Here is a 17,061-nt window from a genome sequence, read left to right as displayed (position 1 = left end):
AAAATATGGAAAAGTTATATATATTCCTTTTACATTTTTTGATCATGCCAATGGCAGATCCGGCCCGTTCCGACTTACATATATACTTGTGAGAGTATGTAGAAGCTAACTGCAAAGTTTAATTCAGATAGCTTTAAAACTGAGGGACTAGATTGCGTAGAAACGGACAGATGGAAGGACTGGGGGACATAGCTAGATCGACTCAACACTTGATACTGATTAAGAATACATATACCTTATAAGATCAGAAATGACTATTTCACTGCGTTGCAAACTGACAAAACCAATAATACCCTGCAATGGTATAAAAATTAATATTATTAAATTAATTTGTCATCAAAATGAAGATCCCCTTTCTATCAGAATTAAATTTTCTAAAAATGTATAAATTATTTAAGATTATAATTATACTTTATTATTTATAATTTATATTTGTTTGAGTGGGTGAGAGCTGAAAGGAAAGAGTAAAAATAATAAGAAGTATGCCGTCGTTCAAGCCATAGTATTGCCTATCTCTCGAATCCCTCAATTATCTGGGACGAGTTATTTAGCTTTTTCACTTTCACTCTTTTTCACTCGATTTTCCGGATCGCTTGTGAGGACCGTATAGGATCCCGAATGCCAGCTTTACCCAAGGCTAGGAGTACAGAGAGCCAATGGGATCACAATGCTCTTGTATGAACCACAAAGCGATTCATCCTTGCCTTTATTAATTATTATTTATTATTTCAAAGGTACGTCATATTCGTTTCATACTGCATGATGTTGTGGTTGTCCACAAACCAAAATTAACCATTGGAGGTGATCGTCTCTGTTTTTTGGTATGATGGTATTAATGACTACTTCATTTGCCCTCCAAGGAGGCCAAAAGTCTTCTTAAAAGTACGGTTATACTTCAATAGAATAACTCTTTTTGCGCGTAAAAAAATATTTTCTCCCTTTCTATAAATTGCTCAAATAAAAAAGCTTGAGATATCACATTTTTGTATTTATATATATTTTTTTATCTATTCGAATGATTCCATTAAAATGAAGGACACTTGGACAAAATTAGGTTTTAGTGAGCTTTGGCCTTCTTATTTGGAAGAAACGACGAAGATTTAATAGCACACTTGTGTTGGCCGTGCAATCCGTGAATAGGCAGGCAGCGGCAATCACTAACGATTTCAGTTTTATATAGAGTATCGGCGATCGATGTTGTAATCTGTCCTAACATTTTCTTTTGATCGGGCTGCTTTAATTTTTCAAAGTTTTGCGTGGCAAATACCCAGCCTCCATTATTCAATACAAAATCAATTCCCATATCATTATCGAACTGCAGTTTCGCTCGTTTTTTGTTGTCCTTGCCATCAACCGTGGCCACCAAGCGAGAATTGAAGCCTGAGGAAAAAAGAAAAAAATATATATTAAGCTATATTGCGGGAATGGACAAAACGAATGCTTGAATAATTTAAGAAATATCTTTAAAAACCCTTTTCAGGTGTACGTACAGTACACGTAAATTTCAATTATCTTATAAGTAAAATTAAATGAATGTTGGCAGGAAGCCGGACGATAACGATTAGTTCCAGACGGCGTAATGAATAGTGAGTTCAGCAGAACACTTTTGACCACTGAAAATATGATCCATCACTGATCGATGGCCATGCTGTTCTGCTGAACGCAACCAACGTTACAAAAAAGTGTTGAGCTGTTTAAGTCGACTTTTTAAATTATTAAAATACGCACCAATTAATTTTTCAGCTGTAACGCCCTCTAATGTAAGTCCTTTAACAGGTGCAATCAGATGGAGAAGCGCTCCGTCAAATTTGGTAAGACTACCAGTTAATTGGGCTCGTACATATTTCCACTGAAAAAAATTGAATATTTTAGTTTAGTCGGTTAGTTTATGAAATTTATAATTGGATGAATTTATGGATTTAAAAAAAAAAACATTTTGAAAAATGGGTCTTGGTTTTTAAATTATATATATAATTTTTTTTTTAATTATTGGCTGTAGTTTTAGATATTCAGGGACAGTCCACAGATCTAAACCGCTATTCACATTTGTGATTTTAGTTTGATTGAATTTAGATCGAATTTAGGATCGAACTATTTCTAGGATCGACAATGACTTCGTTCTTTATAATTCTCTAAAAGGGTGACCCGAACCCCAAAACGCTGACTAGTCTAAATGAATAATAATATAAAAATATATATATTTTATTTTTGTACTACTACCAATAACTCACCCAATTTTTATATTCCAACGAATCGTGACGCACACCAATTATACTTTTAGCAGCGCCGGCACGGAATGGATAATCCAAAGCCATTTGGAATGCTTTTTCATCGGCTTGAGGCACAACACTATTCACCAGCTGCTTCACCAAATTATAAATATCTAAAATTCGTTTTTCTGTAATTATTTGCTCCACACAGTTCTCACAGAAGTTCTTAATGCCATTTAACTTAACGTTGGCCACGTTGCCCTTGTAATTAATTTTTCCATTGTCGCTGGTCAGTAAGGCAGGGTATCGTTTGGTTTCATCAAAAACAATAACTCCAATTTGTACATCAGTAAAGCCGCGACTTTTCAAGGATTCCCGCAAATCGGTAATAGCGGGTGCTATCAAGTTGTTTAAAACTGGTGGAGTTACATTTATATCAACGACAAATACAATATCTGCCTTGTTGTTGGGCAATTTAACTGTAAATTCATCGTTCAGTTCACGCTGACCCGCAGGACCAGCACACTTAATGCAACGCTTTGGTAATATCACAAATTTGTTAATTTGCTTAACGGCAGATCCATAGGCCAGGGCAAAGACACAGGCAGTGGCTTCCTTATCTTTTTCTGGTAGTTTTGACACAGAAACATCACAAGCCTGGCGATAAGGCCTCGAATCCACAGTTAGGAAATGTAAAGCAAGTGGTGACTCCAAGCCGAAGATTTCGCTACAAATTTCCGATCTCTGAACCACCGGATCAGCTGATCCTGAAACAATAGGACATTTTCCAACACCGTAATCGTTACCTAGTGCATTTGAGTCTGCCGATATGGTGCCATCAATTAGCAAATAATCATCGTAGGGCTCAGCATTGCCATTGCCGAGCAGCCCGCGTGTTTTGCTTGTGTAAAAACCGTTCACACTGACGTGGCATACCCTTAAATCTGTAGTGCAAACAACATTCACACCATATTCCGAGTGTAGGTGCACTGTGTAGAAGCGACGCCAAGCATGCAGACCTGATACATGTTGTGGATATTCAACAGCATTTCCATTTAGTTTTAAGGCCAGAGTGTCGGACACTTCGGCATAGTTTCCATCGCGATCGATAAGTGTAATACCTACAAAATGTAATAAATAGTTTATTATAATGTTATTGTTTGTTAGCTCTTCTTTCTTTTTGTAAATGTAGGCTTAACAATTTATCGATAGAAAAAGCTTCGCGAATACCAAATATCAATTTAAATAAACAAGTATCCCGATGTTAAAAAATAATCGTGTATTGTCAAAAAAAAAAATAAAGCTTGGAATAAATAAATAAATATAACTTAAGTCTGCGAATCTAACAAATTATTCAAATTATATTATAAATTAAAAAAAAAAAAAAGATTAGTTTTTAAAGTTATACTCTTAAATTTATACATATTTACATTAAAAAAATATCTCTAATGCTTTAATTTTATGCGAAGCAATGGTTTTATTAGTATCCCCAAAAAGTTCGAAAAGATCGATGGCCCACTGATGGTTTAACAGTTTAGTGTTATAAAGTAAACTTTTCACTATCCTGCCATTTTCACCAAACATGCATAAATAATAATAATAATTTGCACTTTATTGTATTTCAGAGTAATTAATATGTCCCTAAACTTGTGGACCGCTTGGGACATAAGCTTCAAATCAATTATAGATATAAAATCAAAGACATACCCTTTAGTTTTCCGTTTGATAGCTGAGCAATAACTGTGAAATTATTGTCTACACTGTCCTGAGCCAGGATATATCGGCAGTTGCCCGGATACGCAAAATGCTGGTTGTCGAAACTGAATATATGCGAACCATCAACGATGTGACCTCTTAGTTCAAAGTCATTGAAGAATATCCACGAGTTTAGCCATTCCTTGGTAAACATCGCTTCCCAATTCTCATTCGATAAATAGTTCCAGGCGCTTAAACGGAATGAAAGCAATGTAGGTATGACGGCAAAGTTATCAACAGCATGGGACAGTGAACCAAACCACGTTTGGAAATCGATAGCATGTGCCGATGACGTAGTGGCTGGAACAGTACTCATTAACGATATCCATATGGAGCGAATGGATTTCAGTAAAAGTTCGCCAAGTTCTTCCAATATTTTTTCGTCATTAATTTGTTGCTTTTTAAGTTTTGCACCCAAATAATCATGTAGTTTATTTAAGAACTGCGTTGTCTCCTGGGTTTGTGGCAAAATACTCAATTGGTCAAACAGACTGTTTATAAACTCAATAGTTTTGTCAACTAATTTTAGACTCTCAATTTTTTCATTAATTTCTTTTTGAATCGCTTCAAACGTGGGAATATTTGCAGCATACTTTTTAAATTCGTCAATCACCTCTTCGACAGCATGAGACACAACCTTAATCAATTCCTGTAGAGCTTCATTCAGTGGCTTTAAGAATTCCGCGAATGCCTTGCTGTAATTTTTCAACACTGGTCCATATTTTTTTAATGCTTCCAAACTATTTTCGAATAATTTCTTGTACACTGCGAATATTTCATTATACAACTGAGTAATTAATTTCGTTGCCGTTAAATATAATTCTTCCCAGGCTTTTAGAATAGAGTCATTCCATAGAGCGTGCAACTTGTCAAAGATTTCCACTAAAGACTTTTGTATTTTTTCGTATGCTTCGGTACCAGCTTTAGTCAGTTGGTCAATTAGCCCAGAGAATTTTTCAAACAGTGTGCGACTGAAAATAAGCATTATTATTTTTGTTTAATTTTATATCATATAATTAATTTTAATTTTATATCATAATATTAATATAATTAACTTAATTTACAAATATCTATACTTACATTCCATTAATAATCGGTGCAATTGATGGATCCGTTTCGAGCTCTTGAATGAATGCCTTGACAGTTTCATCATATTTAACCTTAAATTTCGTGAAATCGGGATATGATTCTTGTGCCAACTTAACAATTGCTTCACTCTCCTGCTTTAACTGATTAAATTTGTTTTTGATATTTTGCGAAATATCCTCAGCGTCTTTGTTAACTTCTGATTCGACTTTTTCCTGAAATTAAAGTAAAAATATTATAAATAAAGGTAGCTATAAATTCAAACAAGAACGAAAGCTTACTTCGGCAAGAAGTTTGTATACCCTTGCATATTGCAATCGGATCATTAATTATATATCCATAGATTTATTATACAATATGTACATATGTATGTATTTATGTTGAAAAAACAACGAGACTGTACAAATTTACAGTTACAGGTTTACACAGTTCCTATGGCAGCTATGTATATAATATAATCATCCGATTTGCATACAATTCCGAAATAGTACAACATGAATGTTTTATCAACATATTAATATAAAGACATTACTTCAAGCTCTACGTACAGATATACACACTTACCCAGAATTCTTTAACATTTTCCTCGCTTGCCATATAATTAGTTTGCAAAAAGTTTGTAGGATCCAATGCTATACGTCCATTGAGCAGTTGTTTTCCGTTACCAGAAATATCGAATTTGAATTCTTTGCCCAATTTTATTTCCGCATTGCTATCTATGAGATCCGGACGTTTCAATGATAGTTTGGCAAATGTAGGTTGGATTTCGGCAGTAATTTCGAGGGGCTTCTTATTCAGAATTTGCAGTTTCGAATTCAGTTTTGCAGAACGTTTTTGTTTGTTAAAGTCTCCCACGAATTTAACAATTTGGTTTTTCGACTCATTCAAAGTAATCTCCACCTTTTCTTTATTCAAAAAGGAGGTTGCCTGCAAGCTACTTTTGCCATTATTAAGATCGAGATTAAGCTTAAGTTCTTGAGCTTCACGATTAATGTCGGCGTTACATATAGCTTGATATTGGAATTTAAGTCCTGATGACTTAATATTCGACTTTGTTGCAAGATTGATACCCTTTTTCGAGCGTACATTGCTAAATTCATTGGTTACTATTACCTTTTGTTCCGGCAATCGGAATATATCGAAAACTATTTCTAAATTCGATACTTGCTGTTCGAGATTACCATCAAAGCGTCCTGATACGCTTAAAGAACGTATATTTGGATGTTCCAATTTGATCGCACCTTGAGCGTTGAGTGCAACGCGCTCTTTTCCTGATACATCGACAATAGCCGATAAGCGAGCCACATCATCTGGACGATTTACCTTATCGATAAAGAAAGCAACTGATTGCTCATAATGGCCAAAGACATTTCCGTTTTTGGGTATTTTCTGAGCGGATTCCAATACTAATTGTCGTTTCGGCAAAGTTAACTTTAAAATAGATGACGACGGTTGTACATTGGCAGTAAATTGGTACTTTAAGTTATTTCCCGACACTATAAAGCTATCCAGATGGTATTGATATTTTAGACCTTGACGCGTATTTTGGGACTTGAGTTCGAATTCATAGGGGTAGCCCAGTTCACGAAGATCAATTAAGATCAATGTAGAATGCTGAATACCATCCAATTTGATATCATCGATGCTTACGAGAGACTGAATTTGGATATTTGTGCACTGCTTCTTTTCTTCGCAAACAGAAAATTTGGTATTAAACTCCTTATTTGTGATTTTTATAGTAGAAACGCCATTTTTTGAACCAAAATTACCATTTAAGGTATATGAGAAACCAACTTCCTTATCGGTATTTATGTCATAATGTTGTCGCGTTAATTTGAAATTACCAGACTGTGATTTACCCTGATATGTAACTTGACCTTGGCCATCGATAATTGATTTATTTTGCTCTTTCTTCAACGAATAGGTAGTTGTACCCAAGAATATTACATTGCTTGCATTCTTAAGTTGTATTTTAAGGTTTTTACCTTGAGCCCGTGCTTCAAGTTGGTAGTTATCCAGTTTTAATTTCTTGGAGTTCCAGCTTCCGATGACATAGAAATCATCAATGTTTGTGTACGAAGCTTCACCGTTGACCTGCAGGTCTAATTCGGCGAGATTATCGATTTCCAGGATTATTTTGGCCTTTCGTTCGCCTAAAATCTCGACAATGCTAGTAAAAACAATTGGCTTTTCTTTTGGTAATTTTAGCCGTGCATCTAGACCCTTTTTATGGGCAGAGCGATACAATTTTGTATCGAAACTATAAGATTTATCTGTCTGTTTAGCAAATGCTTTTACCAAGAAAGTGGAATCATCGGGTGACTTTTCAGTGTTGATATGAACTTCTATATCCTTAGCCTTTTCGTGGCTGGTATCAAGTTTATAAGCTAGCTCCGTTTTATCAGAACCATAGGATATGGAACCTTCCGTTTTCACATATTGCTCGCCATATTGTCCATTAAATAAAAAGTTTTGGTGACCAGTAACAACGTGACCAATATTATCTAGTTTTTCAGAATCCTTTTGATATTTACCATTAAATATCAATGGCGATTTCATATTATTTGTTTGAGCTTCAACTTTATAAGTTCCAGATTTTGAAGTACTCTGCCATAATGCGTCGATTCGTGCGTATTGTTCTTGGCCTGTTTTTCCGTCGAATAGGAATGCAACTTCATTAGCCGCAACGTTGACACTGTCTTGTGTCGAAGGCAATAATAGCTTACCATTACTCTTAATGTTTATAAACTTAAGGCTCGATTTTGGAATGTTTAGGTTTGTTTCAAGCTCATAAGATTTCTGATTATTATTATTAAAATTACCGTTTAAAGTGAGTGTTACGGAGTCACCGTATTTTGTGGACAAAGTCACGGAAGCGCCTTGGAGACTATAATCGTTTAGGACAAGTGTCACCTCAATAGGCTCATTTAGGGGTTTACCCTGAGCATTCAGTTTAAATTCCAAATTCTTTGCAATATCACCTTTGGGTTGCTGTTTAATTTGATAGCTTAGCTCAGATTTTTGACCATCAAAATCAGTAAATATTAAATTGGTATTTACTGAAAACTCTTTGCTTTTAGAATTCCAGCGATCAAGTTTTCCTTTCATGACCAAAGAACGTTTGCCCCCCGATGATGTATCACTAATTGTGGCTTCAATATTGCCCTGGATAATACCAGTTTTAGCGATTGTAGACACTTTCCTAATGACACTACCATCGATAATGCGTCCAGAAGGTGTTGTTAATTTAAAACCACCTTGCACTTCTCCATTTTCACGACTTTCACCTTTAACACTGCCATTTGCTTCAAAACTTAGTTTCTTTTCATTGGCTTCAGCTATATTTTTGGTCGTAAACTTGCTCTTGTCAAGGGTATTCTCAGATTTAAAGTGTAGCTTCTTTTCGCCATCAAAAGTAATTGTTGTATCGATATCATATTTTGGATTTAGTATGTGAAATTTCGAATCAACTTCTATTTTATGTTTGGGTTCCGTTTTTTGGGTCTCAATAGTGGCTAAGAGCTCTCCTTTTCCATTTTTGGCTACTCGAAAATCTCCCTTGGCAGTTAAGAGGTTCTTAATTATTACATTGAGCTTAACAGCGGCGACTTTATCTTGAGGATGTTGGGATTCTCCGTTTACCTTGACAATGTCTGTAGAATCTCTTATAACTCTAAATTCTGTACTGGTCTTATCTGGTGTTCCATTTGCCTTTAAAATCCATTGGGAAGGCTTATCCTTGTTACTTAATTGAAGGTTACCCTGAATATCAATGTGGATATCCTGGGGGCTAAAGCGTTGACCTAGGTCACCTTTAAGAGATAGAGAAGTGCCCCAACTAGTGGTTAGCACGTTTTCTATAACATATAAATTGTTGTTCAAATCCCTTTTTGATAATATATCGATCGAGTGTTTGTTTAGTGTCGCCTTGGCTTCCAATGCATAATCCTGAGGGGTTCTCTGGTTGCTTTTGTATTTTAGATTGAGGGATCCAATTTTCTGCTCACGTAATATTTCTGCATTAATATCAAAGTTATGCGAGTCAAATGTGGTTTTTATCTGTATACCAGCAACTTGCTTATTTTTATTTTGAACTTCAAGACTTGACGTCACTTTTCCGGATCTTAAAGGGTTTGTACTGCTGTCATCCTTCTCCACACTAACATCAGTATCACTATTAATAGACCAAGTAGCAGCTTTTCCTATGACTCTTAGAGCATAAGACTGTTCAGCCGTTATCAATTGTACGGAGCTACCATACACATTTTCCGGTGATTTTTCATCGTTGATGAAAAACGCTGCGCCGTAGTGACCATTTTTTTCAAATTTCAAACTGCCTTTAACCTGGTAGGACTCCTTTTCGGAAGAAATATGTAGCTCAGAGTCTAAGGTATTTCGACCGACATCTGACCAACCATTAACTATGATACGAGCATCGTTTCCATTGGATATACGGAAGTTCTCAAATGTATATCTCTCTGGCTTCCCATTAGTTTTCTGTACAGTAATTTTACCATCAGCACGGTAACCATTTATAGAATTTGTTACTCCTCCATTATTATCTTGAATCTCTATTATGGGCTTGTACTCATTGCCATTTTTACTAAGACCAATTTTACTTTTCTTGATCGCCTTATCTTGTTCATATTGACCATATACAACTAATTCTTGATTATTATTGTTTACACCACCTTCAATGGCAAAATGAAACTGAGTATTGTCTAGAGATAGTCTAGTATACGTTCGAGGTTTCGTTCCAAGTTCAAAAATGACACTGGTATCATGCGAAACCTTAGATCCGGGAGTTGAATAATCCAATTTCCATTTTTGACTTCCATCAGAAGTTGTATGTAGGCCATTAAAGGTAAACTTACGTTCCGCAGTCAAAGTAATTCCAAACAGGAAAGGTTTCGATAGATGAAATTGATCTAAGATAGCCAGATCTTTTCCTTGACTTCCTCCTTGAATATCATTTAAACTTGTCGAGCTCTGAATGCAGATGTTTAGACCAATAATTTCCAATTGATTGAAGCATAGCTCATTCGATTGGGCCGGTGAGTTCTTTGACTTTTTGGAACTTCTAAGAGCTATACCTTTGGTGGGCTTATCTTGTTCAGAAACAAAGAGCTCAGTTTCGATTTGTATATTAATCAAGTCCAATTTTTCTCGTGGTAACTCAACGTCAAACTTAAAACCTTCTCCATCGTTGATAAAAGCTACGCTAACATCATTACCAGTGGCTGTATGTCCAGTTGATACTACCCGAAGTCCTGTAGAGAGAACTTGAGCATTAAAGCCAACCTGTAAATTTACATTTACATCTGCGCTTGGAACAAACTTAAAACCATATTTGGCTTTCTGCCAATTTTGCTCTATAATTGCTCCGATGTCCAAATTAATTTGTAGATCAACCTTTGTGGCAGCAAACCCTTGAGCTTGTAGCGTCAAAGGTACACCTATACTTGTTGGATATATTAGCTCCGAATCCAGGAAAAGATTGTTAAAAACCAGTTCTTTTTCAAAAGAGCTCAACTCCTTTTTCGCTTTTTCAAAAGAGTCAGAAAAGTGCCTAATAATGTCATCAATAGTCGTAGGAACATTATCTCCAAGGCTTAAGAAAGCTAACTCAGAACCAAAGAGCTTTAGGGACAGATCCAAGTTTAAGTCTTGTATGTTCTTACTTCCATAGGATTTATATTTTTTTGACGTTTTTGAAGCTTCATCCACAATAGAACGTCTGGCACGACCTCCAGCTGCTGGTGCTCCGCTGTTTCCCACTTCTATTAACTTTACCAGCTCATCAAAATCCTTATTCAGCAGTCCCTTGGGTCCCAAATAGTATTCCAATACGTTCTCCAAGTTCTCTTGCCTCACACTTGCCTCGAAGACATTAAAGTTGGTGCCAAAGATCTCGGTTGTAACATTAATCCTTAAGGATCTTGGCAGGAAACCATGTTGCGAATAAATTAGTGAGTAATCAGAGCTTGCTCCTAAGCCTAAAGTCTCCAGACTATATGATAATTCATTATTGAAACTGTAACGGCGATAATTTTTTGGGAATTGTTTTGTAATTCGGATATTACCTAAGTAATATCGTTGTTGTTCACGCTTAGGGTCTGTTGAATCTCGTATGGCTTTCAAATTTGAGGCTATAAAACCACCAACTTGATTAACTTTTTCCGTATTTACAATTTCTGCTATATGATTGGCAATTTCTCCGTTGGGACAGGAAATTAAAGCCAAATAGGCTTCAATACGTAACTCTGAGTCCTCATTGGTATCCTTAAGTAATTGTAAGGATTTACTCTGTAGAGATTGATCACAATGTAAGGAGGAGAATGCCTGCAAAGCAGCAATACGAATGCGATTGGGACGTCCTACGGAGGCGCATTCCATCAAAGCTTTTACACTTGAGCTCTTTGCATTGCCACCTAAACTGTTTGCATTGCCAAGCCCTTTTAGGATATAAACAGTACGCTCTTCATCCTTTTTCGTATTGGGCTTACAATGTTTTAGGCCATCCGAAAACTTTTTCACTATTGCCTCGATTTCAGGAACATTTTCGCAATTATTTTTTGAACAAAATTTAGAAATCAAACTACCAACGGAAAGGTATAGCTCTTTCGGAGCTGATGGTGACAGTTGAGCTGCAGCATAAGTAATAGTTTCTTTATCCACAATTTCAACTAGATTCAGGGATAAGATAGCCAAAATTTTCTCTTTATCGTCAAATTTTGAGAGTTGCTTGAGAATAACTCTTGCAGATTCCGCAGTGTTGGTTCGGAATAAGCCATCTAAGTAAACTTTTCGCGCCAAAACCTTGTTAGGGTGGGGAAAAGTTCCAAGTTCCAATAAAGAATCACCGTCCGATTGTCTAAGAAGACGGATAAACTCGACAAACTTTTTAGCACTGTCTTTCTTTACATATTCACCAGTCGACTCTACGATTTCAGACAAAACAGTCTTTAAGGCATTTATATTCTTCGATGAATAAGTTTCCGGTTTTTGAAAGATGGCGCTACGAACAACGGTCCCCGTTTGAGGTGTTTCAGCTTTTGTACCTCCAGGATTTTTTAATTTAATCAGAGTGAAAACTTTGGCGCTTATATCAGAGTTACCTTTGGTGGCTCCCGAAAATTTATAGGTTTCCGTGAGCTGAACATTTTCTATAAGACCATCTACGATCTTAGATTCCTTAATATAGCTTGATTGTAAGAGGAAACTGGAAGTTAAGCCCGCTTTCTCATTGATTTTACCCGATACTAGGGCACTATTTATCTGTTCCCGATGCGAACAGCTGTTCAAGTTACGAACTTTAGTTATTGTATCGATATTACCATTTTTGGTTACTGAGGTATGCGTAGGGCATTGTCCGAAAACATCAGTTTCCTGCTGGCTCTCGATTGCCGATTGCAGTAAGGATATAATACCTCTCTTGATATTCAAAGAGTAATCCAAATCATTGGGTTCAGAGCATATTCGCGGTTCGAGAAGGCCATTAACCAGGGTAAAGGACACAGGTTTAGCTATACTATTCAGTATCTTTTTTTCTACCGATTCTTTAGTATTTGTTACTTTTACTGATCCTAATTGTAAAGTATACCCACAATTCCCTTTAGAGAAGATTTTTGCAGATCCGGATACTTTAAGACTTGTATCATCGGCTTCGCTTACTACACCCGAACTCAATCCAATAGTTAAAATACTGTCAAAAGCATAATCATACACGTTGCCAGTTTGGTATTTTAAAAGTCCGGTGTCCGCTAAAAATGAAGAATACAAAAAGTAGGAAAGGGGAATTTTTTTTAATATTATTAAAACTTACTTTTTGTACATCCAATATTGCAAGCTCCATCTGGAATTGGGAAAACAAAAAATAAATACATACACATACAATTGAACACATTTAAATTATACGTTTATATTGTTATGTTTTAAATCTCAATTTAATAATATCATATTTTTTATTCTCATTAAATATATTTATTCGTGGTCTGTTGGTCCGTCCCATTTTTTTGTATAAACCCCTAGCCTTTGTGTCAAATGTTATCACTAATGTAGTACACTAATACTTGATGTGACAATTAGTACATTCCCTGAAAACACTATAGACGCGATTTAGCGTTAAGTTTCAGAATGGAGAAAAAGGCATGAAAAGATACTCGGTTGAACATCGTATTATCCTCATGAACAAGGTTTGCAGGAAGCCAATGGGGTCGAGAATGAACACTTCTTCAACATTTAAAAGGTGCTGTGTATTTATATAAAAACAAATTTTGCTATTCCAGTTTTCAACAAATTTGAGGTACATATGTATATCCGTTTTGTATTATTCTAGAATTTCTGTGTTAATGTTATGAAAATCGAACAAATATGTCATATAGCTGCCATAGGAACAATCGACAAATTATTACAAAAAAAATCGAGACGATGTTTTTTTTAAATATTTTTATCTACTTAGAGATGTTGCCTTTTATACCATTGCAGGGTATTATAATTTCAGTCAGGAGTTTGTAACGCAGTGAAGGATATATTTTCGACCCTATAAAGTAAATACATATTCTTGATCAGCATTAACCGCTGAGTCGAAGTAGCCATGCCTGTCTGTCTGTCCGTTTCTAAGCGAACTAGACTCTCATTTTTGAAGCTACCTGAATGATATACTCTCAGTCGTAAATAGATCGAAACGGGCCGCATTGAACGACTGTATCATATAGCTGCCGTAGGAACGATCAGAAAATTTTCAAATTTTAGTTATATCCATAGTTTAATTTTTGTTAAATCAAGATACGATACAATTAAAACCTTTTTTTGTTTTTAAACTTGAGATAAAGCCATTTTATATTATTTTAGAAATTTAGTTTTAATTTTATAAAAATCGGGAGACTATATCATATAGCAGCCATCTACCATCGTTAAATGTAAATGCTGTGTTTTGATTATTATTATTATTTTTTTTTTTTGTTTAAAGATTCACTTTATAATAAGTTCGATGCTTATAAAACAAAAGTTTCTATTTATGAAATTATAAAAAATAATTAAAGCGGTTTTTAAATATTTTCATCTACTCTGATAAATTTAGCGCTTTTTTTTGTTTCAATGTAACGGGTTTAAATTCATAATAAAGAGACAGAGCTTATAATCTGATATATAATTATAAATTACGTTTTTAAAATAATGATTTAAGCTTTATTAAAATCAGATGATAACAATTTTAATGTTAACTAAAATTATAATAACCAATACTATATACAAAATAACATGATCACTGGTAAAAAAAAGGGGGAATAAATTATTAGGCATGGATTAAGTGGAAACTTATGTATTCTTCAAGAATTATGGTACCCTTGCAGGTTATTATAATTTTACTCAGTAATTTGCAACCCAGTGCAGGAATCATTTCCGACTCCATAAAATATATATTTTTGAGCAGCATCAATAGACGAGTCCGTCTAGCCATGTCCTATATCATTACATAGCTGCCATAGAAACTATCGTTAAATGTTAAATGCCAAACTATGATTATATAACTGTAACTGTACAACTATAAATATAATAAGTATAGGTGACTGTAATGAAAAAAAGGAATAACTTCTTTGCTTTTGAAATAAATATACTTAATTATAATTTTAATGATCGAATTGCAATCTGCAAGGGTATACAAACTTCGGCGTGGGGATGTTAGCTTTCAAATTTGTTGGATGTTAGTTTCAGAACTTCGGTTTAAATTTAATGAAAATGTAACGACTTTAGCATACATATGTATATGTAATGCAGAGGAAATAAACAACTGTCATCGTAAAACTGTAAATATAATATGTATAGGTGAATCTAACGAAAGTAGGCATCACTTCGATGTTTTTTAACATTAATATAATTAATTATATAATATATAATTTATTTTATATTATTTATTAATAAATTAGTTGCTATCTGCAAGGGTATACAAACTTCGGAGTGATAATTTAGGTTCCTTTCTTTGTTTAATTTTTAAATGAATTTACATCATGCCGTTTTAACAAAAAGCCACAATAACTAATATTTTTCTATTCAGTGACTCAAATGTTGTTGTCTCGAGCTCTTTTTGTCGTTTCCAGATATCGAATAAACTAAATTAGATGGTTGTTAGCCCGACGAAAAAGATAGGTTTCAGGTCATTTTGACAACTCAGACTTTAATCTTATTAAACTTTAAATATACATTTTCCTGCATTATAGGAGCTTTTTTTATTTTAATAAGTTATTTTGGTCTATCTACATTTTCATGGAAAGCGCCGTCGTTATCCTGTTCGCAACGCTATGGATGCGGTCAAGCCTCTTATGAAAGCTCTAACTAATTAACCAGTATCATTGTGATCTTTTTAAAACTTGAAGGATCAAATACGTATATTTTGTATATTCAAAACGTACCTGAATAGGCAGGCGGTGTTGTGAATAAATGCAGTATAATTCCAATTATAATGCTATTATATCGCATCCTGGCCATCATGCTAGGCCCCTTGTGGGTTTCCTACGTATAACAGAAAAGCACAATGTTGGTAATTTTTTTTAATAACAGTCCAACAATCTTGTTATATATTTTACCTTAAATCACTACTAAACTTTGTTTCACTTTATTTATTAAATTATTAAACTGAATGCCGACGCCGACCGCATCAAATACGAACTCGATTCCGGATCCAATGCACGCTGACTTCGAATTGAGCCAGATTACGTGAAAAACACACTTTAAATACCTCGAATTCATTGACTTATTCGGAGAGAGAGAGAGAGCTTCGTACATAAAGTACTTATGTAAAATCGTTGGTACACACATGCAATTAGGGTCAAAAAGTTAGCATCTCATATATAAAAAAAAAGAAAGAATAGTTGTATCGAAGATGATCCTAATTGAAGATTTAAGTTAAAACTTCTTGTGGGTAAAAATGAATATATCATATCTGATCTTACCTCAATGTATTTGTTTAATTACGCACTTAATACTGTAAGTATTTTTTTTTTTTTAATATTAATATATTCCAGTTGATGCAAATATGTTCCAAAAACAAAGATGTTTCTTTCCCTTAAATATTTTGTATGGATTAATAAGGATTATAAAACAGAAACCATATTAAAATTGAAATATCTTTTCCCTACTTTGGGAAGCGCCAAAATGAGGAAGCACCCAAATAAATTTCCGGCGCTTTTATTTTTACCGCAACTGTATATACAATATACATTCGTAGCTCCTTATGTATACTTATAAACATATAACGAGCGCCTCTTTAAACATTCCTCACAAATAGCTTTCTTTATCTCTTAATAGCTATGGCTCTGAAGTCGAGAATTATCTGTGAATATAAATACTTAGGACTCTCGACCCCAGCTTGGCTTTTAGTTACATTCTCTTTAGATTTGACGTACATTTGTACATACATATATGTATGTATGTACATACCTTATTTAATTTAATAATTAATATTATTTTAATATATTTATTATACCCTTGAAAGGTATTTTATAATTTTAGTCAAAAGTTCGCAATGCAATGAAGGAGACATTTGCGACCCTACGAAAAATGTAAATACATGTACTATATATGTATGTACATATGTATGTAAATATGATTATCATTGATTATCATCAACAACAGAGTCAATGTAGACTAAAAAATGTTCTTCAACATTTATCGCATCAATAATGCAGTGATTTTGTTTTCAACTTCACTAATAGTTCATAGTGTTATTGTTGCAACTGCAAAGGTATGTACCCTTTACATGATAAAGGAAAACCTAGAAGATTTTATCTGAGATACACATTTAAAATAAAGTGAATATAAATATTAAAATGGCTGTTTAACTGGCTATTTAACAAGAAATTGGAAAGCATCAGAACCATATCATTTACACTTGTAACTTCATTTGTTAATTTATAAATATAAATTACATTTATAATTCTTTAAAAAAAATGTATGTTAGAAGACAAACACTGCCTATCTAAATGTTGGTATCTAAATGTAATGCATATATTAA

The 17,061-nt window shown here is 34.3% G+C and overlaps 1 protein-coding gene across 1 annotated transcript; it reads right to left on the bottom strand.

Moving 5' to 3' along the window:
- Positions 1–975: 975 nt before the first annotated feature.
- apolpp (retinoid- and fatty-acid binding glycoprotein apolipophorin) lies at positions 976–15,823 on the bottom strand. Its single transcript, XM_020954307.2, has 9 exons — positions 15,635–15,823; positions 15,461–15,560; positions 12,877–12,906; positions 5,616–12,814; positions 5,046–5,266; positions 3,918–4,936; positions 2,232–3,331; positions 1,729–1,849; positions 976–1,380 (listed from the first exon to the last, which is right to left on the bottom strand). The coding sequence occupies exons 2-9, from the start codon at positions 15,537–15,539 to the stop codon at positions 1,058–1,060; spliced, it is 10,092 nt and encodes a 3,363-aa protein (XP_020809966.2). The 5' UTR covers positions 15,540–15,560; positions 15,635–15,823; the 3' UTR covers positions 976–1,057.
- Positions 15,824–17,061: the final 1,238 nt, after the last annotated feature.

The sequence above is a fragment of the Drosophila serrata genome, unplaced genomic scaffold, assembly GCF_035046125.1.
Source record: "Drosophila serrata isolate PLE 108 unplaced genomic scaffold, ASM3504612v1 contig_160, whole genome shotgun sequence".
NCBI lineage: Eukaryota > Metazoa > Arthropoda > Insecta > Diptera > Drosophilidae > Drosophila > Drosophila serrata.
Note: the sequence above shows the minus strand (reverse complement) of the source record. Positions and strands in the feature narration are given on the sequence as shown.

Coding starts and splice junctions, on each gene's coding strand:
- apolpp (XM_020954307.2), bottom strand. CDS start 15,539: ATGATGGCCAGGATGCGATATAATAGCATTATAATTGGAATTATACTG. Junction 12,907..15,460: donor AACACCGCCTGCCTATTCAG/GTACGTTTTGAA, acceptor TCCCAATTCCAG/ATGGAGCTTGCAATATTGGA. Junction 5,267..5,615: donor AAAATGTTAAAGAATTCTGG/GTAAGTGTGTAT, acceptor CTTTAATTTCAG/GAAAAAGTCGAATCAGAAGT.